Source organism: Chaetodon trifascialis, chromosome 14, assembly GCF_039877785.1.
Source record: "Chaetodon trifascialis isolate fChaTrf1 chromosome 14, fChaTrf1.hap1, whole genome shotgun sequence".
In the NCBI taxonomy this organism is placed as follows: Eukaryota; Metazoa; Chordata; class Actinopteri; order Chaetodontiformes; family Chaetodontidae; genus Chaetodon; species Chaetodon trifascialis.
Window position 1 is genome coordinate 2,169,727 of NC_092069.1, and position 27,963 is coordinate 2,197,689.

The following is a 27,963-nucleotide window of genomic DNA, read 5'->3' on the forward strand; positions in this document are numbered from 1 at the left end:
GGTGTCCGTTACTTTTTCTATTACATGCCTTTCTATTCTTGTTATTCCAGCACTTGTTTTTCTCATTCCCTATTACTGGGATGCATGTAGCACATTCTGTGGACCATAATCGCGAAAGTCAACTTCTTCAGAAATTAAGAATGTTTGTAGCTATTGATGTCCTTCCTCTGCAAAGACAAAAAAAGTCTTTCAAATTCTTTGACAATGTGAAGTATGTTGTAAGTTAGGACTTCGATATTTAGTATTAAACAAGTGGTAACAAAACTCCAATGTTCAACATTTGGAGTCAGACATGGTTTTAATGAATTTTATACATGCCATGGTGATAGTTGACAAATACACTTTAGATCATTGTCTTGCTGGGGAGGTTAGTTCACCTGCATATATCAGACAAGCAAAGGTATTTGTGGCATTTTGGTTTAACAAGGAAAAACATTCATCAGTCACCAATAAAGGCAGTGTTAGAATCCAGCTCAAAATAACGAAATAACACACAAAAAAGACTTCGGATTAGTGGCATGATTTATTATATCTGTATCTGTACATTTTTCCAGGCAATACAATTAAAATTAAGTGTCAATTCATGCAATATTCTACAGCATTCAACAATTACTAAATAGTCTGACTACATAAACTTAGTCACTTGTAAAGAAGAACATGGTTAAAAAGCAAATTGTTTTGTAAGCTGACAAACATCCATTTCTAAAAAAATTGATATCATCACTGTAATCTTCTTGTTTGTGTTTTTGTTCTTAATTTTTTGCTAGTATCCATCATATTGTGTATGGTAGATATTCCAGTTCTGGTAGATATTCCAGTTCCTTCTTTTGGGGGTGACGTGTGCTTTTAAGAACTGACGCACTGCAAAACGAATTGTTCAGGATTTCTAATTTCAAATCATTTAGACTTCTAAACTCAGGAACACATACCTCTTGAATTTAAATCAATAAATTAAAATCATATTTATGAGGTTTATGTTGTAAATAAGTGATAATATCAAGACATTGTGGAGAACGTCATAGACCTCATAAAATCATATCACCAAAATAACAACGTCTACTTACTACTTAGAAGCAGTAAAAAGCAGTATTTTTTAAAACCCTCCCCCCACAAAATATAAAGTGGAGAAGAATGCTGTAAAAATGAGTGTGTTTCCAGAGTCATCTAGAACTAAACTTTGTGTGAACTGTGCCTGAGCAGTGAAACTGCCGACAATGGACAAGATGAGTTAATCAAGGGTTTGGAGCAGTGGAGTACAGTGTGACCTCCAGTAGCCTGGTGATGATGTCAGAATGTGTGGGGTGAAAGGTTAAACCATCCACCTCCATGGCCAGGTGACGAGTTTTTCCGCTTCTTATCCCAAAACTCATCAGAGTGGAAAGGATATACTCCTCCTGGATGAGAGAGTCAGGAAGTGTGTAAATGGCACTATATGCATTTTTTGGTTTTATTCCATGAGTGACATCAAAGGAAGCTTTTATATATCTTTAAACTGCATTCCTTAATTTTTTCAGCCACTTGGGGGCAGCAGGAACAAGTTGAAAACACATCTTCATATCACTTTATAAAGTCTTTCTGGTGAATGTGTTAGAATGTGTTGACTAACAGTTTTGTGTTTACACATCTAGACAAAAATACACTATTCTTCATTTGGAGCTGTCTCTCTCGCCACCACTTGCCAAATGTTCAGTACTTACTACTCTCCTTTTAGTGCTGTTTTTACCTCCACCAGTTTCTGAGGAAAATATCTGTCTCTGGCTGATGCTCCACTATGTTGACCAGCCTCTCAAACTTTGTCTGTCTGATGGCTGGTACTGGGTACAGTGGGATAATCTGAGCTTTGGCTCAGCTGCCTGCTGTTTTTGAAAACAGAGTTTGCTGGCCAGAAAACTGAAACAATTAGGTAAAAAAGGCTAAAATACTCTGTAGAGCTGAAAGGAACAGTAGAGTCAGGTGATAATTTTCTGTGGGCTCATCATCACTTTGGGAGAAACATAGTAATTTTATCAAAAAATACTGTTTATTTTTCAAAAAGCCTGAAAATGACAGCATAACAGAATAGTACATCGCAGGACTGACACACTTCCACTATAAATGAGCAAGAGAAAATGCCCACCAGCAACCAAAAAACTTTGCTAGAGGCGCAGCTTCGCAGGAAAATGGTCATAATTCGTTAATGATTTGTCCAGTTATCGAAATTTCTTCAGGCCATGATTGGAAATAAGCGTACTAATACATTTTGAGCCTCACCTATCGGGGGTGCCACACGTACCTGGTGGAAATAATTTCACCAATTTTGGTTTGTATGTATTGATGGTGAGTGTCACAGGGATGCCCGGTTCCCTATAGTAATGCCGGCAAGCAGTACATGGACGGACTGTTGTGTCTTACCGTTTGCGTTGTTCTCGCCGGCATGGAGGACACAGCATGTAACCGCTGACACATTTTATAGGCCATTTAAAACATTAAATAAGGACACGGAGACATGTTACAGTTTACCATGTTTAATGAGGTTTTTTTGCATGGTAACGCTTACCCCTTTGTTTGTCCTCTCTTACGCCTAGTAGTACCGGCTCAGTCCCCGCCAGGGAAACTGAGGCGGAGGAGGCCATCCTCATTTATGGAGAGGGGTGGCAGTGGACTGTGCCAAGTGTGGTTGAGAGGAGGGGGGTCCAAATTAATTAACTTGCATATCTACTTTTTTTTAAGCATCTAACAGTTGTAGGGCTATTGTAATTTATCATGTTCTGTTACATGTTTTGATAAAGTTTGTATGGCCACATGAAATGGAGCTTAGGGTTTAATTGTGTGCAAATTGAAAATTAATTATTCTTTTGTCTCTGTAGGAGGAGCTTAGAGAATAAAGGTGGCCAGCACCCAGGGGTGCGGGTTCATAGATATACATAGAAAGGCTAGATGGCTGATGGGACTTTCGCCGGCGTCGTCACCGGTCGGCCATCTTACCTGGGGGGACTTTTCCGGAGCGCTCTCTCGTAGTCGATGGAAGGTGAGCGACTTACTCAAACAAAAATACCCTTAACTTGCTGAATTCTTGACGGATTTACAAACGGTTTGGTTTACTAAAAACCTTATTAACGTGGCTATGATTCAGGCCGTGCAGACCTGTTGAAATTGCAGTTTTTCTTTTCGAAAATCGCTGCATAGTTGTGTGTTTGTTACAGCCATTTCCAAGGCTGCAATCTGGGAGTTTCAATTATTATATAGGTTTCCGTGAGACCAATAATAATTGTATGACAACAACATATTTTGTCTAAATGACAATTTGTGTGGATGCAGTTGGGTATTAGCTAGCAAAGAAACAAGAGGTTGTGAATGAGACATGTGAGCCACTTGGACTATTACAAAGTAACCTGGACTTAATTCTATACAGGTGGGAAAGGCATAATTACTCCTTCGCTTTAACATGATTTCCAAGCTGTTTCATTAGTGAAATATATTCTCGATTTAGATTTATTGTGATACAGTAACTGGCTGGCTTTGTGTTTGCAGAAATACCCCCCTACAGTACAAGATGCCGCACTTTTGTGCAGCATATGGATGCTCAAACGAACGTTCCTTCAAACCAAGAGCCCGTGGAATCACTTTTCACTCGTAAGAAATGACTTGAGGGACATATTTAGGATAATTGTTGCTAACTTAGTGGATTTGTACTTGTATAATACAAGTTATTTTGACCCTGACGTTTTAGAAATGTTTCTACCGTTTGTTTACATAATAATCATTGAATATTTCTTTTTCACATTTCTTTTAACATGTTACTGTTATTTAGGTTTTCATAATGGCATTCAGCATAGGCTACATGAATTACCCCAACAATATCATAATTTAGCTCAGCATTTTTGTCCTTACCATTAATGTTAAAGGTAAGAAGGGTGAAAAATGTTGTCAATAATTCATATATCTTGGTATCTTCTCATGTTTTTAAGGTTTCCCCAAAACGCAGAGAAGAGGAGGCAATGGGAACTTTGGGTGCATGTTGGTTTGGAGTGAATGTTGCATGGTTTAGAGTGACTGTTTATTTGGAGTGAATGTTGCATGGTTTAGTGTTACTGTTGGTTTGGAGTGAATCTTGAATTGTTCTGTAATTGTGCGCACCTGTTAATAAAAGAAACCTTGATGTCATGTTACTGAATGTGTTTATTTAAAAATGTATAATAAACTATATGTAGGGTAGAACAGGTAAGATGAACAAACCATCCCCTTGATCTTTAAAACTATACACATGAGTTGTCACGAGACCCTAAAATAAGAAGACAAACATCATTTCCAACTGGCTGTGGAATTCTTTGACTTCTGTGGTATAATTATTTTTTATGCTAAAGCAAATGGACCCAGCTCTAAACTTATACATTATGCATGTTAGTGATATTCAATGTATAGAACTATGTGAATCATTTAGCAAAAGATTATTCTGAATCATTAAATTAATTAGGTTTTATCAAAACGATGGTCATGGGGCAAGATGAACCAAAAGCCTTGGGGTAAATTGCCAATATGAATCACAATTCATATAATGTACATACATTATTCAGGTTAAGTTTGAAATATCATGTGGGTCAACTTACCCCTTTATATTTAATATATGTATTAATTAGAAATATAAAATAACAAACTATTAAATGTTTAACATAAACACTGACGATTTAATTTCACTGTATATGTGTGCAGCTATGGCAGGTAATGGTCTACTATCTACTTTTTTAATTTAACATGAAAGTCCATGGTTATAATTATCCGTAAATATGCAATAACATAACTACATCTCTGGCGTTTATAACAAATCCAACCGTTTAAAAATCGGTTGAAAATTGAGCAAGTTATGGTTAATTAAATAGTACATGCTCCATAGGCATTAATGTTATCAGTGAGCCAGCAGCCCCTAGGTAAGATGGCCACCGCGTAGCGACGTCAGCCCTCATTGGCTCACAGCGTCTGTAAGCTATCTAGCCTTTCTATGTATATCTATGTGCGGGTTGACTCTGCTGTCCTCCACCCAGAGGATAGGAGCAGGACCGCTTGCCTAGAGCATAGGGCCCTACAAGGGCTTAGCCTATTCTGTGGTTTGGAGTCAGTTTTGTTTTTCAAAGTTTATTTAGATGACTTTAGCTACTATTTAATTTATTAATTTTCTCTTCTAATTTTTTTTTTTTTTTTTGAAAGGATTTTCTTTGTCTTTTTCTTTTTTTTTTTGCCTTTTTGTAACATTTGTCCAAATCACTTGTAAATAGTCTGGGTTTCGGCACAATAAATGATCATGTGGGGGAAATACAGCCTGCATCAGCCTGTGCCTTCCTTCCCTTCCCACTCGCCATCCTAACAGTGAGTATTAACCAAAATCAAAAAGTGCCGCATTGATTGGTGCGAGTGGGTGGAGCCTATCACATATTTACTCGTAACTCCAGATGCTGTTGAGCAAACCTGATAAAACTCATGGGAGGACATTCCACACCATCTCCTGAACATGCACACTGAGATTCATTCAAATCTGATGAAGGAGGGATAAATCATGGAACTGCATGTGTTATAATACTGCAGTCTTTGTGATGATGAAGCAAGTGTGATTGATCTCCCTCCATGTTTTAACAGAATGAAACGAGCTGAAGTGACTTTGCTCACCTGTGAGAAGCCTGAAAAGCCTGAAACCCACTCGTTGCTCCTCAGGGCTTTAATTTTGGTTCACTGAGCTGCTTTTTCTGTTGACCTCATAAGGGCTTGAACCAGGAAATGCCGCTATATATTTTTATTTAGTCCTTGTCCTGTTTTTTTATATGCAACAACTATGTATATATGATGCATACAAATTTTGTTTAGGATTGGCAATCTGATTATATAACTCCATCCATCCATTCATTTTCTATGCCGCTTATCCCTTTTGGGGTCACGGGGAGGCCGGAGCCTATCTCGGCTGTCAACGGGCGAGAGGCGGGGTACACCCTGGACCGGTCGCCAGCCGATCGCAGTATATAACTCTTATTTGTTATTTTTTGTTGTATAATTTGAAAGTACATGCACTGTATTCTTAATCTGTTTTCTGTTGTGGTGCCTTGCAAATCTGTGTGGATGAGGCATATCATGTGCATTGGTACGCAATGGAAATACTCTTATCTCAATGATGCAGTCTCAAACTGAGAACACACAGAGAGAAATGCATGAATGACAGCATCCTTATGAATGCAAATGCTGGCTGTAGTTTACTACTTCAGAGCAAATTAAATTGACATGGAAGAATTTAGTTACTCATTTTTACAGTTAAATACAAAGTTGATGATTAGTTATGTTATAAGGTGACTGATTATTGACAGGATGTGAAAAAACAGAGGGAATTACCAAAGAGAATATTCAGGGTGTGTGTGTGTGTGTGTGTGTGTGTGTGTGTGTGTGTGTGTGTGTGTGTGTGTGCGCATCTGTCACCTTATCCACAGATGGCAGGTTAGCAGTCCAGTCCTGGAGTTGTTCTTGGGGGGTTGTGCATTCCAGTCCCAGTCCTTTCTTTAGATATCTTTGGTGTGTAGGGCAGGTGTGGAGCAGGTAGAGCCCACATGCCACAGCATATCCTCCCCAGTTAGACACCCCTGCATGAGGGAGTGATGGGGTGAGAGTGCAAGAAGGCAGACAAACTGGAGGCACTTGTACATCCTGACAAGGAAAACCCCAAGGTTTGCATAGGCCACCCAAACTAGTATTTATTTTTCAAATAAATGTAATAAAAAGAAGGAAACGTACTGATAACTGTAACATGTCAAAAGAAAATCCTCCCTTTACAATGATCAATGGCCAAAAATAGTAGCTGCTTACCTCATTAATCTTTTATCTACCTTTTTAAGGAAGATAGCTGAAATTTTGCAGGGAAAATGGCATTAGATGTCAGGATATTGCCATTGTTTTGTGGTCAGTAACGGAATGGTAACACTTTGACAATGCTACGACAACCCATATTCTAAAAAAGTACAGATCCTGTGCCAAACATAAATAAAGCAGAAAGTGCTAATTTGCTAATCCTTTTTGACAAAGTACAGAGACCATATATTTATTGAATAATATTTTACCTCATCAACTTAACAGATTTTTGTAAATATATGCTTATTCTGAATTTAATGCCAGCGAAATGTTCAAAAAGTTGCAGCAGCAACAATGTTTGTGGAATGCTCTCAAAAACAGCTGTTGTGTGATCATTGAGTTGCTGTATGAAAGGCTCAGACCTTCACAAGCAAGGATGGAGCGAGGTTCACCACTTTATGAACACGATTGTATGAAGGATATTGCTACATGGGCTCAGGAACACTTTGTAAAATAATAGAATAGAATTTCAGAAGTGCATTTGGTATGTATCCACACCTGCAGTCTGTAAAATGATGTTACAATCATTACATGTGTGCTTAAAGCACTTCTGTGCTGACCCATAGCAACAGCAACAATGTACTCTTCAGTGTTTATTTTGGACAGTTAGTATGATGTTTGTAAACCCATACCAGCAGTGATGGCATAATCAGCAGGGACATCACAGGCTATGAGACTCCCATTGGGCATTTGGGCCTTCACCTTTTCCTTCAGTTTACCCATCCCCAACTCATTACCACCATCACCGATTCCTACAGAAACATAGAGACGAATATGTTTCTATTCATTCCAATTATCATAAAACACATTCAAAATGAGACTAATGTACTTAAAACCATAATTTCCTACCAAGTGCAGCAGGCGCACCGAGACAAGGCCAACAAAGTTTCTGTCCAGATATTAGGAGTATTCAATTTGTGTGCACAAACTACTAACAGTATCAAATGGCAAGCATATCCATGGTTAAGGAGATCCCAAATCTATCATGAATACATCAAGTATATAATTAACCACTAAACAAGTGAGCAGTCCAGGATTTTTCAGCTGGAGAAAGGCAAAGGGAATGGTGCATTGTCCCAAACATGGCACTTATATTAACCACAATGCAACTAAAGATTCAGGTATGGTATGCTAGCAGCATAGCTAGCAGCTGCAAGCCTCAAACAGAGGTGAGGAGTGGGCTATTCGCAGTCTGGTAAACTCACTCATTTTTCTGCACATCAACAGGATTCCTTCTTCTAAATCAACTAATCATCCATCCATTTTCTATACTGACTATCCCTTTCGGGGTTGCAGGGGGGCTGGAGCCTATCCCAACTGTCAATGGGCGAGAGGCAGGGTACACCCTGGACCTGTTGCCAGTTGATCACAGGGCAACACAGAAGACAAACAACCATTCACACTCACACTCACACCTAGGGGCAATTTTAGAGTCACCAATTAACCTAATGAGCATGTTTTTGGTCTGTGGGAGGAAGCCGGAGTAGCCCATCAACTAATCACTTGAGAATATTTATCAGACAGCACTTAAGTTGAATCTTAACTTATCTTTAACGTAGACATGTGAAGCAGGAGAAGTAATTTTATGAGCTACAGCATTATTTGATAATATTATAATGTGACAATAGAAATGCAAGTATCATATGCAGAATATAAGATGCAGTCTGTTTTTCTTTGGCAGAGTATATAAATTATTAACATGGCTGATCGATTATTGCTTACAATTTAAATCCCTAAAGTATGGCAATAATGACATAATATAAAGAAAGCAATGTGAAGACAACAAGATGTAATAAGTGTCACCTACCTGTAGTAGTAATTCCTGGTACACCCTTGGCAGCAATAAACAAGTTATCAATAGGATCCACCAGATATTTCACGTTTACTCCTCTCATGTTGTAGTAATTTCCATCTTCAGCACGTCCACTGCGCTCTATCGCCACAAGGTGGTCGTACCTAGTATTACAACATATTGTAATATTTCTTGCTTGCTACCTTGCACATTTCCTTGCATATGTGTATAGTATATATGTGTATATGTGACAGGTCAGTTAACCTGGGTTTGCTGGGGTCTCCATGGTGACATAAGAAATGAAGTGCAGAGTCTGGGCCCCTGTCTTCAAAGGTGACCAATGGGATTGCACTTTTCAGCACACCTGAAAGTGGAATTAGAGTTAGTTAGAATTAGTTATTAAACCAAGAAGAAGCTTTCTCTTTACAAATTAAACACAGATTTAATTTTGAGCAATGATTAAGGATAGTGATTATGATCATGAAATTCTTGATAAGCAGATAAAGGGGAAAAAAAGAAAAAGAAATCATGAAAGATATACCATTTTTCATAAAACTATCATGAAACTGTAAAAAGATAAATTTTCATTCAATTTTCACATTTCTGAAGGTCACTGAACAAATCATGTGCTAAGAAAGAAAAGAAAGAAAAATAAACAGATCAAACTTTAAAATAATATTTCATCAAAATCACTTCAAAAATAAACTAAAAATAAACTGCTTCCACTAACTCACAGATCCTTTAAAAACATTAATTTTGCGCTCTCCAGTGCAACTGGAAGCCTTGAATGAGTCCATCGAGACCTACAGTCAATGTTACAAAATTTCAGCAAAGTCAACTGAACCACAGGCAGTGATGAGAGATGACTTGTAAAGGCTGTAAAAATGTAAATATTTCATTATGTATAGCATGCAGAGCCCCATTTCTTTTGTAATGCTGGCTCTTGGAAGAGGACTATATAAATCATTTTTGGTAAAATAGTCCAAGAAACACAATTTAGTTATGATTAAGTAATTAACTTAAGTATAATTAAGTTTAAGTTTAGTTGTAATTAAGAAATCTTTGAGTTCTCGCTAGTTTTAACCATGATTGTGCTATTTCCACAGAGGTTCAGGACTTAAACGCATATTGCAACAAAAATGAGCCCACAGTGCATAAAAATGTGGAATAAGAAAAAATGCCCAGAAAGTGATTGGGGTCCTGAGGGTCTTTTTAGCTCTCACTGATTTGAATTTAAACATTTTCCCACCTGCCCTCACAGCTTCATCAATGATGGCCCGGTTCATGTCCAGGGCTCTACTGTCTGTCACCATGGTCACCTGCTTCCCTAGCGATAGCAGCATGGTTGCCATAGCGATGGCTCCAGGTGGGCCATCAGTCTCATCTGGAGGGCTAAAGGGAAAATCAATTACTTGGAGTTTCATGGGACCCATCCAAACTCAAAACTATGTGTGACACTGCTTCCTGTTTCAGCTAATGTAAAGGTTAGGGCTGTTTAAACATTTAAAAATACTTATAAGATGAGCATGAGAAGCACTACATGACAGTGTGTAAATGTATCTATATGTCAAGTGTGTACATATGTGTATGTACCTGTGCTCATAGTTTGCGGGGAAGCCGGTTGTTATGGCAACAGAGAATGCATGGGAGAGTGCCAGACAAGAGCTCAGAAGTTCATCCTGAACAAATAAAGCTTGAATCCCTCGTTTACCTGGTGACCGAAAGTGACAAACACACATCAATCTCCAGTCAACCTGGAACTGACATCTACATGAAGTAGAGCACATAGAGCTGGTTCTAAATGTCTCCAAAAGTAGAAATGCTACCAAGCTCCTCTCTTGTGGAACAACCTTCTAGTCATCTTCTGGGGGCAGACACCCTCTCTATGTTTACGTGTAGGCTGAAAACTTTGCTTTCTGATAAAGCTTAGAGTTAGGGCTAGCTCAGATTTGCCTTGGACCAGTCCAGTCCTATTTGCTGAGGCCCTACTATCACAACAACTGTTGCGATTATTAATCACATTCATGCACGTTATTATGTGCACATACTATATTAACATATACTAGAATACACATACCATATACATATACTATCATATACTATTTTATTTTCATTCACATTTCTGTAGTTATAATTGTTGTTGTTATCATTGTCATTGCTGTGCATATCAGTTTCTTGAGCCAGCTGGTTGAGGTAAATGGCCGCCCACCCAGAGCCTGGTTCTGCTCGATACAATGAAGTGGATGGTCTTGACCTGCTCTATATGGAAAATGTCATTAGATAGCTTTTGTTGTGATTTTGGTGCAGTATAAATAAAACTGAACTGTACTGAATAGTAGCTTTCCAAAAGTGACTATGACCATTTCTGCTAGTAACATAAGAATGTCCTCTATACCTGGATAGCATCAAACTTAAATAATTTCACTGTTATATTTCACATATTAGATCTAGATTTTCTAGGTTTTTCTAGATTTTCTAGGTGACAAGTGAGGCAGAGTTGGATCAATCTAAATGAAGTTATCGTTGACACTGACATTGTTATTGCCACAATTGTGGCATGAATACTGACACAAGGTGGATTGTTAGCTACTTCCTGGTGTATTTTAGGAACACTGCCAGATAATCCATTAAACACTTCATATCTGACTTCTCTTTCACACTGCTGCTCCTTCATCCAGTCAGATTTCATACACTCCCTGTTTTTTGTCCCTATTACCCAGCTTTTACACATACATTTGCATTTTATTAGGGCTAACCCCTAAACGTTTATCAGATCATCAGAATGATGATGATAGAATGACACAGGAAAGCAGCATGGCTGGATGGAAACTTTCTAAAACCCAAGTCTTGTCTCTGAAAACCTAAATGCAGAGCAGTCAACTTGGAATTTCGTTACAGTTCTACATTTAGTACAGCTCATAAACCCTAAGACACCTTTTACCTTTTATTAGGGCAAGCTTGGTGCTACAAGACTAAACACATCCACACAAATGGTGAAGATTCGGTTACTGGTCAGATCATAAACCAAAATCTTGAAAAAATGTGAAGTATGACATGATGACTTGATGCTAAATGAAAAGTCAGAGGATCACAAAAGTTATTACAATTCATCATGAAACAGGAATATCTGGACCAAATTCCATGATAAGATGTCCAATATTGTCAAAACACAAATGTCAACCTGACAATGGCACTTGAAAAGTCACCAAAGTCAGTGGGCTTCATCCTCTGGGGACCATGAATATATGTACAAATGTTATGGTAATTAGCCTGGTTACAATGAAAGGAAAAAAACAAAAACAAAAAACACTGATAGCAGCTGAGCGTTTTGCTGCTGTAATAAAATTTCAATCAGATGAAGCTCAAGCACTACTTGAAAAATGAGTCTGCACATGTTTACCTGGGTCCTCTCCAATAATCCTCTCCAGGTGTCTGATTTTTGCCACAGCCCTCTGAGATGCCAAACTGTACAATAAGGGATCGTGGGATACCAGAAAGCAGAGGGGGATCAGTTCCATACTGGGATCCATGATGGATCTGTCAGAGGGCAGAGGTATGGGAGAAGAGGAGGAGGAGTCTGGGATGTCAGTCAGGAACATACAACCTGGTGAGTGACTGAATGCCAAAGTAGGCTCTGGAAAGAAAAAGAACATTAAGACTGAATGCATGATCACTGCATGAAGGTCATAGAGAACACAAAATTAGTGTATCGCTCACTGCTGTTCAGTATTGCCTCTATAGCAGTCACTCCACAGGCCCAGAACACTGTGACATCACCAGGCTGCAGATCTACTGGGTCGCCATAGTCTGTTTTGGACAGGTCATGAATGCCTAGGAGAGCTACATACACAAATTATGCCAAATTATGTACTGGTAAATTATGGTTACGATCCTGTTTGTAGCATTAATGTGTGTCTGTGTGTGTGCGTACCTGGGTCTCCTATATGTACAGGAGCTCCGTGTGCTAGTGGGTTTAAATGAGTAACCTCCACTGCTGCATTTAACAAACCAGCTGGAACAGGACGCATAGTGACCACTAGAGGGCAGCTGAAGACTCCTAAAGGAGTGCAGGGAACTGCAGTCTGGACACACACATACAGCACACACATAAACCAACAGTTGTGTTTCCAACACTTCTGGTGACATTACATACACATTTTTTTTCTTTTTTTTTCATAAAAGATGACGCCGCAGGAGTGGCAGCTGGTTACAGCAGCTCAGACCTTTTTCTTTGTTTTGGTGTGTTTCTGTATTTTTTGTGTTTTTCCTTCATCACTAGTTTCAATTGATCGTGTGCACATGTGTATGTATAATTGGTGAGTCTAGTGATATCCTTTTTTACTAATTTCTGCACTATTCAGAACAAAATTAGGTGATCCATTCAGTCACGGCTCTGCTGTTTACACTCAGGAACAGCTGTTAGCACCGTGCAAAGTGACAATACTCCTAGTGGAAAGACCAGAGATCCCCGGGAATATAAGGAGAAGGAGAAGGGATGCAGAGCTGTAAGTGTTGTGAGAACAAAAGCCAGTATAAACCATCCATTATTGTCTCATTATGGGGAATGTGAGATCTCTTCCTAATAAGATGGAACAGCTAACAGTGCTAACAATACTGTGGGAGTACCAGGAGTATAGCATGTTGTGTTTCACAGAGACTTGGCTGAATGAACTCACCCTGGACTCACATGTTACTTTGGATGGGTGGACAGGAGAGCAAATGAGAGCAGTAAGAGGAAGGATGGAAATGACAACAGATGGCATAACCTGTGTAACCCAGTTACTTACCCCACCCACCAGAGTCCAGACCTGACAATATTACTTCTCCACATGCCGTCCCTCCCCCTTGCAGCAAGTCTGACATCAGCAACACCCTCTTCACACTTAACCTCCCTCCAATCCACATCACAGACCTCCCCTGACATCCCCCCAGTAGACTTCCACCTGACTGTGGGGACCATCAACTACCTCACCAACAGACCACAGTATGTGAGGCTCCGCAGCTGTGTTTCTGATGTGGTAGTTTGCAGCACAGGGGCTCCACAGAGTACAGTGGTCTCTCTTTTCCTCTTCACCCTATACATATTGGACTTCAGACAACACACTGACAGCTGTCACCTCCAGAAGTTTTTCAATGATACAGTCATCATTGAATGTGTATCACAAGGGAACAAACTGGAATACAGGGAGGTGATCACCAACTTTGTCAAATGGTGTGAACTGGATCACCTGCACATAAACCCCAGCAAGACAAAGAAGATGAATGACCAGTGAACATTCAAGATTTAGACATCAAGATCGTGGGCTAGTACAAATACCTGAGAGCTCACCTGAACAAAGAGGAAGAAACGTACTTTTATTATCACATCACACACATGCACAATTACATGCATACGCCATGCTTCTCATGAGATTATTTTCTCCGCGTTTAACCCATCCTTGGTCCGTCCTTCCTTCGCGGCAGACCAGGAGTGGTGGGCTGCCAGCCAACAGCGGCGCCCGGAGACCCAGCACTCTTTGTCACCATTGGTCAGGTGGTGATCTTATGGAGGATATCCCAGGTGAACACGGGGAGAACATGTAAACTCCACACAGAAAGGCCCTTTTTCCTTGAGCAGCAGGCACCGAAGGCATGGTGGAGGACACGCCCCCAGCACCCACAGCGGGAACCTGTGTTTCCGCTGTGCCACCAACAACAAACTAGACTGGATTAACAACACTGATATCCTGTACAAGAAGGGCCAAAGTCGACTCCATCTGCTGAGAAGACTGAGGTCCTTCGGAGTGTTTAGGACACTGTTGAGAACATTTTACAACACTGTGGAGACATCTGCAATCTTCTACGCAGTGGTCTGCTGGAGCTGTGGGAGATCTGAGAGGAAAAGAAAAAGACGACTGAACAAACAGGTCTTGAGAGCTGGCTCTGTCCTGAACTGCCCTCTGGACACCACTGAGGAGGTAGGTTAGAGAAAGGTGTTTGCCAAAACTGACATCAATCAACAACTCTTCTCACTCCTTGCATGAAACTGTGGTGGCCGTAAGCAGCTCCTTGAGTAACAGACTGCTGCATCCACTGTGAAGGAACGTTCCAGCATATCCGTCACTCCAACAGCTGTCACAAAACTCCAGAATCATTTCATGTAGCACTGTATTGATGTTGTTCACATCACAACATCTCAAACCTTAGTTATCATATGCTAATATACATGTTTGCAACTTCTACTTTAAAATATATGTATCTATGCATATATATGTGTGTGTGTGTGTATATATATATAGAGAGAGAGAGAGACAGAGAGAGAGAGAGAGTACAGTTATTTTTTGACAATATTTTATTTTATACTCTGTATATAACGTACATAGTCTTCTACAGTTGATGCTATTTTGTATCATTTTATCTATTGTTGATTTTATTTTGTATCTTTTTTATTGTCTATTTATTCTACTTGTTGTTTTCTACCTCTCCTTTCCCCGGTGTGGCATTAATAAAGACGTAGCTTATCTTACCTTATCTTATCTCAAACCTAAACTTACCCTAACCTTAACTTGTCTTCATGCTAAAATTTTATGATTAACGTTATGGGAACTTGTCCCATAAGGCGAGTCCCCACAATGAGACTGTAAACAGATTTATGTCACCACAACATGAGTAACACACATCCAAATCTTGTAGGGGTACAATAGATGACATAAACAGTGGGTACCCCATTGGTGTATTGCGATGGTTCACCCAAAAACTTCAAAATGGTCAGACTTTTATATGCTATCTATTTCTCTTTGGGAAAAACCGTGTGATGGGGAATCACTTATGGTTTCTTGACTCAAATTCATTATACAGTTTTTTTTGTTTTTTTTTTAAATTTCTGCCCTGATACTGTCACAATGCTATTTGCATACAATTTTACATTTTTTTTTACATTATATAAACAAGTTGAAACTATTATTTTGCCGAATAAATGTAATTTACATTGTGCTTATACAAGAAATACAGCTCATTAATGCACCAAAGTTATTAGGATATTATTAGGCGAGGATTTAATTTTCTTTAAGAAAGGAGTGAATTTGCACTAAAGGAAGGTTGAAAATCAGCCTAGAGTTGGTTAGTGCATTACCATCTAGGTTGAGGTTTTTTCTAAGGGTTTTACAGTTGTTTTGAAGGCATCCAGGAATATCCCTATTTGAAAAAATATATTTACAATCTTCAGGGCATGACTTAAAACACTGAACACCTGATTTAAAAATGCTGTAGGGTCAAGGTCTACCTCTCCCTCTCTCTCCCTCTCTCCACCCCTCCACCCTTACAACCAACTAGTCGAGGCAGATGGCTGCCCACCCGTAGTCTGGTTCTGCTCGAGGTTTCTTGTCTGTTAAAAGGAAGTTTTTCCTCACCACTGTTGACAAGTGCTTGTTTGTGGGTCAATTGTTGGGTCTCTTTAGATTAAGAGTATGGTCCTGACCTGGTATATATGGAAAGTGTCCTAAGACAACTTCTGTTGTGATTTGGTGCTATATAAATAAAATTGAATTGGATTGAATTGAATTTGATTTCTTACTAGATTTGCCTTTGCCATTATGCTATTACACTTGTGCCAGTGTTGTGCCAGGAAGAAGCTGATCAACAGCTGATCAGTGGAGTTAGGTACAATCTAGCGGCGTGTCTAGGCAGCGTGTCAGACAAATCCGCGATGGGATGCTCTATAGTTGTTGTAATCCTGTGCATAAAAGTACTCTAAGTTTTCAGCACCTTGTACACTGGCTGCGACAGAGTCGATGAATTTCTCATTCTAACTGAGAACTCTGATGCAGAGGTCGATCTTCTTTTCAAGGTGTGCAACTCTCTCAGTCCCTCACACTCCAAGCAGTTCACAGATATTGCTATTTTATCCCAATCCTAATCCCAAGGTTTGCAGACACAGTAAAAAGCCAAAAGAATAACATGTGGTCATCCTTCAGTGTCTTTCATAAATTAAGTCGATACCAACTTCAAACTCAGAACTTGCAAGTTTTGCAGTTTTTTGTTGCTTGACTGCTCATTTTGCTCTTTAGCCTGTTGAATTTGTTATTAGCACGTTTTTGCAGCTAATGTGGCCAGTGGCATCTATTGTGGCCTCACACACTGAAGCAATGTTGGTATATTTAATATTGAGGGACAGTCAAGAGAAATTGTGTGAACATTGGACATCATTTGAAGCCAATTAAGTGACAAGAGTAGAATCTTGGATGTGGGCAAGCTACTACTGCTAACATTATCTCCACATTTCATACCGCAACCCAAAACTCAGCTGGTTTTGTTGTTACAAGAAAGCGCTCTCTGCTGTATGCCAAGTAGGTATGTGTTTCTGTTGCTTCCGTATGTGTAAATGTACTTGATAGACATGGCACATGATACACTGACTCTTGTACTTTTAAGATATACTTTGGGTTTTCTGCCAAATAAATGCTGTCGAGGTGCCCAGTCCTTCCCCTTGTCTAACTCTGAGAATGAATCATCACATTGATTATTTTAATCAATTTTTGTTTCTTAAGTCACCTGAAGATGCCACCTCGGGCTTTAGGAAACTGTGATTGGCATTTTTCACCCTTTTCTCACATTTTAAAGACCTATGCTAAGTACATTAATTAATCAAGAAAATAATTGCCACATTAATGAATAATCAAAATACTCAATTAAATTGCAGCTATAATGTAGAGATCATGCTCCATGAAGAAACTGCATACAGTACAATTTCTTACTTCCTACTGTGTAATTTGGAATTTCCACACTATTCTACAACTATTGTGTTGTGGTATGATGACAGATGTGTCAAACAGTTGATAATGTTTAATCTTCATGGTGGACACAATTCAGGAAGAAAACTCTAGTACATGAAATTATTTCTGGTTGTGTTACATAGTCTGCACCATACTGTCTGTTGTTAATTTCTCTCAAAGTTAATTCACAGCATACTTTAGTTGTCTATACCATGCCACGTTCACAGTATTACGATATATATAATCATTTGCCCAAGGAATAAAGAGGTGCACTCTTACCCACTCTCACCTTGGTGTGTGGCAGTACCGAAGCAGTCAGTGCCGGTACAGAAGCAGTCAGCTGCAGTGGGCCTAAATGACTCCCACCCCATCGCATTCACCCCCATCATCACCAAGTTCTTCTAGAGGCTGGTCTTGGCCCACCTCAAATGTTGTTTTCCCCCACACTGGACCCCCATCAGTTTGCCTTCCGACCAAACAGGTTGACAGAGGATGCCATCTCTATGGCACTGCACTCCACCATGACGCACCTATACAACAATACCTACGCGAGGATGCTGTTCATCGACTACAGCTTAGCATTCAACACAGTCATCCCTCCAAGGTGGCCAACAAGCTTAGCGACCTCTGCATCAGCACCTCCCTCTGCAACTGGACCTGACCAACAGGTCACCAATTGCATGTCGTGTGTGTGCATGAAAAAATTGTGTGACAAATAAAGGGGATTCTCCCTCCGATTCTTTCTTTCTGAGGACCTTTCCTGGACCCTCAACTCCTCCACTTTGATAAGGAAAGCTCAACAGTACCACTACTTCCTGAGGAGACTGAGGTAAGTTAACCTCGCTCGGCAGATCCTGGTCAACTTCTACCGCTACACCATCGAGAGCATCATGACCAACTGCATCTCAGTATGGAACAGCAGCTGCACAGTCTCCGGGTGGAAGGCCCTGCAACGGGTGATGAAAACTGCCCAGTACATAACCAGTGCCCTGGGGCCTCATTTAGAAAACATTGCATAGAATCCACACTAAAAGTTTGCGTACGCTCAAAAGCTGAAAATGGCGTATGCCAATAAATATTCGGATTTATAAAACCGTGCGTACTCACACCTGCACGCAATTTTCCCTTCATAAATCACACTCCACCTGGAAGATTGCGCAGGTGGATTCACCTCACATCCTGCCCCCGACACACCCACATTTTACCATGAATGGTCAATGCAAAGTACCTCATGAATGTCTTTGCATATAAATATGCCTGCTGATCAATGGCATTTTAGTTTGATCATGGCAGAGAAAAGAAAAAGAAATTTTACGGAGACTGAAATAGAGGTGCTTGTGGGTGAGGTGGAGGCCAGAAAGGATATTTTGTTTGGTGGTCACAGTAATGGCGTCACGAATAAAAAAAAAAAAAAAAAAGAGTGACAGCACGTCGTTAACGCAGTGAATAGTCCAGTGCCACAGAGCGTTCTGTGGCAGAAATTAAAAAGAAGCGGTCGGATGTGAAGGTGGAGGCCAAGAAGAAAGTGGCATGGCACCGTCGAAGCGCATCTGCTACTGGTGGGGACAAGGGCGCACCCGAGCCACTGGACACCAAAATGATCCTTGGTACGGGATGGCGTGGTTCCGGCGGGTGGGACTATCTAACACTGGGCCCAGTTCAGCACACAGATCCAAGAGCACCGCTCTAGGGAATCTAAATCGGCTTATTAGCCAGTCATCATCATGAGCCAGGAAATCTCTGTGGTCCCTAAAACTTCTCTCCATCCTGATCCTACCATTTGCGTGATCTTCCAGCAGTGCCAGCGCATCCATTGTGCAGCATTACACACGAGTGTCACCGCACTATTTATATGCTTACTCAGCAAATTGAATGATTGTTACACACCTTGTCACAATTAATACTAATCCATCAGTGCCATCCACCGCTCTGTATCATTTGAAGATGGAAGTATGATATATGAACATTGTGCATACAGTAGTAGGCCTAACGGCTCACTAAAGGAACACATCTCTAACACTGCAGATTTGGGTGTTTATGATTACGCGGGTCTATAAGTCTGATATGTGATGACATTAAATGTATGAGATCAATCTGGCTTCAATTCACCACCTCACCATCTGCACCGCCAGTTCCCCCTGTCTCCATAATGTTCGTATGCAAGCATCAAAGTTGGCGTTCCGGTGTGCACATTCTCACATTCTCAAGTTTATTTTTATAAATCACAACCTTTGCGTAGGAAGGTGCGTACGCAACTTTCAAGCCCCGTTTTGTGCGTAAGCAAGTTTTATAAATGAGGCCCCAGCTAACTACCTCCAGCACAACTGGTGTCAGATGGGCATGCAGTATCAGCAGTGACAGCTCCCACCCCAACCATGGACTGTTTGCCCCCCTACCATCTGGTAGAAGAAGAATCAGAGGGACAATCCCCTTTATTCGTCACACATTACATGCACATGCACACACACGCCATGCACTGGTGAAATTTTTCCTCTGCCTTTAACCCATCCTGGTAAGTCCTTCCTCTGCGGCAGACCAGGAGCGGTGTGCTGCCATCTGACCGGTGCCTGGGGACCCAGTTTTCTTCATCCTCACCATTGGTCAGGTGGGGGGTTTTCATTTTATGGAGGTGAACACAGGGACAACATGCAAACTCCACACAGAAAGGCCCCCTTTTTTCCTCGAGCAGCAGGTACCGAAGGTATGGAGAAGGACACACCCCCTGGCGCCCACAGCAGGAATCGAACCAGCACCTGCACCAACAGGCACAGGAACAGCTTCTTCCCCAGAGCTGTGACCCTAATGAACTCTGCCCCCCAGCAGCCCCCCCCCAACCCCCACCACGCTCCCATTGACACTGACACCCCCTCTACCACTTCATGGCCCCCCTATAACCCCCACCACTCTCCCATTGATTGAGACTGACACACCTCTTAACACCTCGTGCCCCCCCAACCCCTCACCACCCTCCCACTGACAATGTCACACCCTCTTCCACCCCAAGAGACTACAACAAGACCAACATTACAACTTAGCCCAAGTCATACTGCACAATGCACATGTCACTTTAGATTTTATATTGTATATACTCTATATACCTCATCTGTTCACTTATACTTTTTACTTTTACTGCATTGCCACTCTTTTCACCTGTTTACATACCGTATTGTGACCTAGTGAACTTGTAGCTTTTTATAAGCTGTGGCCACTGCTAGTAACGTCAGAAAAACTACAGGATCCGGTTATAAACCGGAAACAAAACAATAGGCACGCCCCACGCACATGTTTGGTCTTGCCTTCTTGCTAGTTAAAAACTAGGCTACCGGTTTGTGTGGATGTCACGCGTGAAATGCCGAAATGGATGCGAACAAGATTCTGAATGGAAAGCCTAGTTTCAAAAAGTTGCCAGATGGGTCAACTGACAAGATCAAAGATTTCTGTGTGTATTGTCGGTATGAACTGAATTATTACCATGGCACATCCAGTCTGAAATACCACTTGATGGCCAAACACACGGCGAATGCGAATTCTCCACCGCCTCCTTGTCAAAACCTGGCGACAATGGATGGCTTTCGATAGAGGCATATGGATGCTATTATGTTCAAAGGAAACTTAAGAAAGGAAAGTTTAAGCCATGGCTTAACTGCACTATAGGTTGAGTCCTAGTTTATCGATAATAGCGATAACGTGCATTTCGTAACTTTATTTTGGATCACCCTGTTTAGATCCCTTAGACAGGGTTGTTGAAGGGGCTTTTTTTGTAACCAAGTATTTATTTTTCTGTAATATAACACTACATGTACATTTGCACAAAACAAGCCTATCCTCTTTTCCAAGTTGATAAGAATATTAAAATGATAATTCAAGGGACATTTAGAATAGATAAAAATGTGTGATTAATTTGCAATTAATCGCGAGTTAACTATGACACTTACGAGATTAATCACGATTAAATATTTTAATTGATTGACAGCACTAGTTTTATGGTTTCATAGATATTACTTGCACTACCTGCATCTATCTCATACTGTTTATACTTCATGCCACTTGCACTAACTACGTGTATTTATATTTTTGGGGGGATATTATGACTATTTGCACTTCTGGTTAGATGCAAAACTACATTCTGTTGTCTCTGTGGTGCAATCTGATGATGACAATAAAGTTTAATCTAATCTAATCTAATCTAAGAGATCATCTAATCCATGGTAATCAAACAAAGGTTACAAATACAGGATGTTTATAGATATTTGTATCATACCCTGTACATGCTGACATTTGTGCCCTGCTCCAAGTTCCTGACAGGGACTCCAGCATTCTTCAGTCTGCCCTCAAAGCCAAAGCTGCAGCCCAGATAGAAACACACCATGTCTGACCAAGGGCCATGATGTGCAGCCTGCAGCTCTGATGCAATCCTAGGGAGCACAATAAAAGGAGAAGTGAGGCTGGTAGGATCACAAAATCAAGTTCCTCTGGGAAAATAAAATCTACCAGCTAACTTAACAGTAATGCAGAGTCTGACCATGACAGGATCATGTACTTAAAGTCATAAGAAATGCATGCTTAATAGTTTACAAATGAAAGTGTTGTGCTGCAGATGCATAAAATATAAATGGGCCTAAAAATTGAAACAAGGTAACACTATAGGTGACCTAAACACAATTAATTACCTTAATCCAATTTCAACTATGCACACTTATTTCTTTTCACATTCACTACAGGCCAACGTGATAGCCAGATTAACCCCTTAGCCTGGGAAAAATAAGGTATCGGGCCAACTCAAATCCCAGCCCAGCCCTTATCCCTACTTATTGTGCATACATACTGTATGCTCCATATGTATTCTCCTCTTTGATGAACTCTTGGGTGGTGTGTTAAATTATTAACTGAATCAGTGTAACCAAACACTCATTTTGAAGAACAAGACCCATTCATGATACTATTATATCATTATGTTGCTGTCAGTTATCTACCTGGGTTATCTGAGTTTATCCATGTGTAAATGTAACAGAAAGCTATAAACATATGATCTTTTCCCATTCAGTTATCCTGATTAAAGTCCCCCTCATAATTCCATCTTCATGTCAATAGGCCGCTGTCTTTGTTAAAATACCTTGGCTGAGCGCTGTAACTCTGCAAACTGGAGACTGTTTTCACCAGGCAACCCTCTTCATATACACAGTACTGAGAAATATCTGTCCTGGAGACACAGAAAGACGCACATACACTGTTATGTGCATAGAGCAATATGATGAGTGATGTGTAGAAAGTACTCTGTCAATGTCTTACATTTTATTGGTAAATCTCTATCCCATACATGTTTAGAGTGAAGGTGTTGCTCAGGACATTGTGGTAAAAGTTTAACAGATCAGCTCTAACATTAGCAACAGAGTAAACAAGAGATGCAAGTGACATAAAGTCATAAACGTGAAATCTGCTGACATTGGTTTATACAGAAGTGAATCATTTATCACGAGGAATGAGCAGAACTAGATTCACCTTAAGGCTTCATGAACTAATTAAAGTAGACTTTGACAATTGAGATTCTGCTCAGTTATTTACTTATCTTCACTAGATCTCTGTCAAAGGAGGCAGATTTTTCAATTTTTATTGAACACTGCATGACTAATGTACAAGCTGGAGCAACAAGAAGAAAAATATCAATACACAATGTTAAAGAGTAATACAAATCTGTGGGATACCTGCTCAGTGTAGCGTATGTGCCTGTGTGTGTTCTACCTTATGTCAGCATGTTCAGCAAGAGGCACACAGGAAGTCTCTCCTGATTGACTGCGATAAAGAAGTGGCAAGGGGGCAGGGTTGTTTCTACAGAATGCTTCAAAGTCGTTGGCCAGATGATTGGGCAGAATGACAACATTAGCCTGCTGGTAACCTGACAAACAGATACACAAATACACACATTTTATGTATGTTATAATAGAAACAAAACAGAGAACATAATTTTCTCCAATACAAGAGGCAATTTCTCATTTCTTTAAATGCTGCTCTACTCCTCAAAGGATAAGAAAGGATAAGGAAAGCAGATCTTTCTCAATTTCTGAACATGCATGTGCCCATTCAGATGACAACCTTATTTCTTGCGGCAACAAATACTTTAGCAGAATGAAGAAGGGTTCTCTGCACATCTTCAAGCAGTATGCAGTATGTTGAGGAAAACAAACATGGAAAAAAGGGGGCCTTTAATAGTGTAAACAGATGAACATTTCAATAGTACTGTGTACATTGAGTCAAAATTGACACATATGGCAAATATATACATATATCATCAGCCTGCAACAGATGTATCATTGTCACTGGATAGTTGCTTGAACAGGATTTCACATTGATTGAATAATAGATCTAAGGGTGCTAGTTGCCACAGCAAATGTCAGAGCGGAACATACTAACCTCTATAATCATAGCAGAAACAAAAGTACACTGATGAATCTTAAAGTGTCTGGTAGTGCATCTAGTATATAATAAATTAGAGGAAACATTTCCAATTCAGCTGCGCGGTGGCACAGCAGGTAGTGCGCGTGCCTCACAGCAAGAAGGTCACTGGTTCGATTCCCGGGTCAGGCCTTTCTGTGTGAAGTTTGCATGTTCTTCCCGTGCATGTGTGGGTTCTCTCCGGGCACTCCAGCTTCCTCCCACAGACCAAAAACATGCTCATTAGGTTGATTGGTGACTCTAAATTGCCTCTAGGTGTGAGTGTGAGTGTGAATGGTTGTGTGTATGTGCCCTGCGATCGGCTGGCGACTGGTCCAGGGTGTACCCTGCCTCCCGCCTGTTGACAGCCGAGATAGGCTCCGGCCCCCCCCGCAACCCCAAAAGGGATAAGCGGCATAGAAAATGGATGGATGGATATCAAATTCATTTCTTTATTGAGGCCAAAAGGCTCAACTGCTAGAGCGATGGAGAGGGCAGACATTATGTGAAATATAGAAGCAAATACATTTTGCTCCTGAGTCACAATTGCTTCTTACTTAAAAAAACAGGTTTTACTAGGGCTAAAAGATTGATGATGATTTTATACTGAAATTCCAATTTACATGACAGAGTCTCAACAAACTGTAGTAAACGAAAGTTAACTCTTGATTTGACTGGCTACAACATCTGCTAACAGGGAAATTTGCTCAGCTGGAGATAAGGTGATACAATGGTTCTTACCTTTAGCTAATCCAGTTGTTGTTCTTATTCTGGGATCTTCTTGTCTGATCAACAGCCTCAACTCAGCAGGATTCAAAGTATTTAAATGATCCAAATTCCCTGCAACAGAACACATGCTTGTCTAAGTAGGTAGCTAAGTAGGTGTACTTTTTACTATTCTATGGATAAACTGGTTTCTGCTGCCAACTCTCTTTGGTTCCTGCCTCTGAACCACAGAAGACCTGTAGAAACAAGCTGTTCAGTCAATGCAAACCGCAGTGGTAGGCATGCCGGATTTTACAGTCCAGGTGACTGCAGTGGCTGAAGAAGTCTTGAGATCATTTGGCTAAACTCCACCTCCAATCAAAGACCCTGGTATACTCTTATCTGTTTAACTTGGGTTAATGATCAAGTAAAGAAGGCTTGGATATGGTCAAACTTTGGAAAACAGAAAGGGGTAAAGGGAGAACTACTTCATGCACAGTACCATCAAACATTCTCCAACTTTCCTGTCTGTGAAAACAGTTCTAGGTGCAATAAACTCAGATGTGTGAATTTGTAACCAAAGTATTAACTGAATGACAGAATTCATATTACACTGAAAATATGATAGAGACAGCATCTCACATAGAAAAATACTGTTCAACTACAGTAAGCTTTCAGATGTATGTTACTTGCCAACTCAGACTTCTCCAATGTCTAGAAGTCATTGACAAGTAAATTTGTCACATGTATTTGTAAAATGTGTCAAATGAAGGGAATAAAAAAGCAAGAAAATAAATAACCAAACTATGATCAAAACTCATAGAAAATCATAATAAAAACTTACGTCATAAAAAGAAAAAACCTCATAGGATACCACAATAGAAGAACTTGTAGTTTGTTGATTTTGATTGTAGAAAGTTGTGTAAAGTAGCGGATCAGAAATAACCACATAACTTCATGGTGAAGGCTTCAAACATGTTCAAAAACAGTCTATCTAATCTAACTGAATCATGAAAGGGTTCTTTGAATCATGAAGCTAATCCAGCACATTGTTAATTTATTATACCTCATTTCAGTCTGCATGGTGACTGGCTGACAGGCAACAATGAGTGCCAATAACTCCTCACATTAATGCCAAATACTGCTTACAGGCAACTACAACTGGAGCCTTTCTGCAGTGGAGGTATGAAAACCATGAAAGTTAGCAGATATACTTGTAGAAATGGTTCTTCTAAGTTACAGCTAATTATGTGTGCAGAAAGAGGTGGGCCACTCTTAATAAAATAGTTATCAGTCCACTTTCTGAAATTGAAATTCTTCAACAATTTTCAGTAATTTACATCAACATTTTGTAGGCTCTCTAAAACAGTGCAGGAGAAACTAGCAAACATGCAAGAGAAAAGAGACAAGGGAAAACAAGATAAAGTTAGGAAATGCTATGAAATGGTACAGTTAACAAACAGCACAAACTTCTTTTAATAAAACATCATCATCACCTGAAATAATAGTCTATGATGTTCCACTTACTTTCACTTAATTACTCAGTCCAAGTACCTGCTGGATGAGCTACTTTTTACTTTTTCTTGAACTGATTCTAAACCAGTAATTTTACTGGCAACTATCCTTACCCTTGAAAATTAATCTTGCTTTACTATCTCTGATAACAGCAGTCAATCCTACACAAAGGGGAATAGGAGATGTATGTATGTATGTGTGTGTTTGTGTTTTACCTGGGCCTGTGGCTGAATTACAGATGCCCCTGAAGTATGTGAGGGAACATCTGGCAGCTCTGACAGCAGTCACCATGCTTCAGCTAAACATCAGCACACATACACAGACAATTTGTTTCTCAATTAAAATGTCACATTCATGCCAGTCAAATCTATATTTTTTGAATTGAGGATGTTACAAAAAAATAATAAAACACAGAATGAGAGAGTGGTCTGCGTGGAGTCCAAGTTAATACGTTGCTAAAACTTATGCAGATGATACAGAACTTTATATTTCTGTGTCATCACATGACTACAGTCCCTTACTTTCACTGAGTGAGTGTATTCATCAAATCAGTGAGTGGATGTGCCAGAATTTTCTTCAGTTCAACTTAATGCAGATAAGACAAAAGTGATTGTATTTGGCCCCAAAAATGAAAGGTCAAAGATCAGTGCTCAACTTAACTCCATGTCACTGACAGATAAAGCAGATAAAGCCAGAAATCTTGGTGTTATTATTGATTCTGACCTGAATTTTAACAACCATAAAACCATTAAAGCTCATTACCAAATCAGCCTACTACCACCTGAAAAATATAACCAGAATTAAGGGATGTCTGTCCAAAGAAGACATGGGAAAACTTGTTCATGCATTCATTTTCAGTAGGTTGTACTATTGCAATGGAGTCTTTAGATCCTCAGATCCTCTTTAGGTCCTCAGATCACTACATTGGCTTCCTGTGAGTCAAAGAATAGACTTTAAAATCTTACTGTTGGTCTACAAAGCATTAAATGGTCTAGGACCAAAATATATTCTAGATTTATTAACTCCATATGAAGTATCCAGACCTCTCAGGTCATCAGGGACAGGTCTATTGTGTGTTCCCAGAATGAGAACCAAACAAAGTGAAGCAGCTTTCAGTTATTATGCTCCTCACCTGTGGAACATTCTCCCTGCACACCTGAGGTCTGCACCAAGTGTCAGCTCATTTAAATCAGGGTTGAAAACATTATTATTTGCTAAAGCTTTTACTTAAAGTAAATATATCTGCTCAATGTTCTTAATCATTCTAAATGCTAAATTATTGTCTTTTACTGGCTTCTGTTTTTAATTTTCCTTTAAATGTATTTTATTTTTGTTTTTCTATTCTCTTCTGATTTCTTTCTTTCTTTGAAATGTATGATTTTAATGTATTTTCATGCTTCTGTAAAGCACTTTGAATTGCCTAGTGTATGAATTGTGTTAAACAAATAAATTTGCCTTGCCTTGCCTAAAACTAGCGAATATCAGTCTGGTTTGTAACGTCAGGTGTTCGTGGTCCGTTTCTGACCTCAACTGACTTCTGACATTAGCTACACAGTGGCGACATTTGTCGAGAAAGAGGGCCGAGTTATCTTAGCTGGCCAAACCATCTGTGGCATAATGTTACGAGATGCGCGATTTCAAATACTTTGTTGTAATGTTAGTGAGCGAAAAAGGCATACCTTGTATAGAAATCAACCTGCATTTCAATGTCGACATTTAAGTTAACTGATCCAAGCGAAGCTACTGCGCAGTTTCCCTTTTTCCTCATCCTTCTTCTTCTCTGAGGTTTTACGACCGCTGGCATCCACGATGTTGCATTACTGCCATCTTCTGGTTTCAGTTTCCATCTTTATCCATTAAGAGGAGATACTGTAGCATCTCCCTAGATCCGTCTGTCCAGTCCAGTCGTTCTTA

At 39.9% G+C, this 27,963-nt stretch overlaps 2 protein-coding genes across 3 annotated transcripts in view; both read right to left on the minus strand.

The window, feature by feature from the left end:
* The window catches only part of alkbh1 (alkB homolog 1, histone H2A dioxygenase), a 246,835-nt gene that overhangs the window by 54,938 nt on the left and 163,934 nt on the right, over positions 1–27,963 (minus strand). The gene's annotated exons all lie outside the window — the stretch shown is intronic.
* On the minus strand, positions 283–27,962 carry dglucy (D-glutamate cyclase). 2 transcript variants are annotated; one of them, XM_070979080.1, is made up of 16 exons: positions 27,729–27,962; positions 26,265–26,347; positions 24,571–24,669; positions 23,140–23,293; positions 22,514–22,600; positions 21,662–21,815; positions 12,582–12,732; positions 12,368–12,490; positions 12,051–12,284; positions 10,244–10,361; positions 9,900–10,042; positions 8,915–9,014; positions 8,666–8,814; positions 7,491–7,610; positions 6,433–6,593; positions 283–1,394 (listed from the first exon to the last, which is right to left on the minus strand). In XM_070979080.1, exons 2-16 carry the CDS (start codon positions 26,338–26,340, stop codon positions 1,233–1,235), a joined length of 2,031 nt encoding a protein of 676 aa, XP_070835181.1. In that variant the 5' UTR covers positions 26,341–26,347; positions 27,729–27,962; the 3' UTR covers positions 283–1,232. The 2 variants fall into 2 exon arrangements, with proteins under 2 accessions (XP_070835181.1, XP_070835182.1); XM_070979081.1 differs by lacking the exons at positions 9,900–10,042; positions 10,244–10,361 and having other exon boundaries at positions 507–1,394; positions 27,729–27,871.

Coding starts and splice junctions, on each gene's coding strand:
- dglucy (XM_070979080.1), bottom strand. CDS start 26,340: ATGGTGACTGCTGTCAGAGCTGCCAGATGTTCCCTCACATACTTCAGG. Junction 12,285..12,367: donor AGAGGCAATACTGAACAGCA/GTGAGCGATACA, acceptor TTTTCTTTCCAG/AGCCTACTTTGGCATTCAGT. Junction 9,015..9,899: donor TGATGAAGCTGTGAGGGCAG/GTGGGAAAATGT, acceptor TTCCACTTTCAG/GTGTGCTGAAAAGTGCAATC.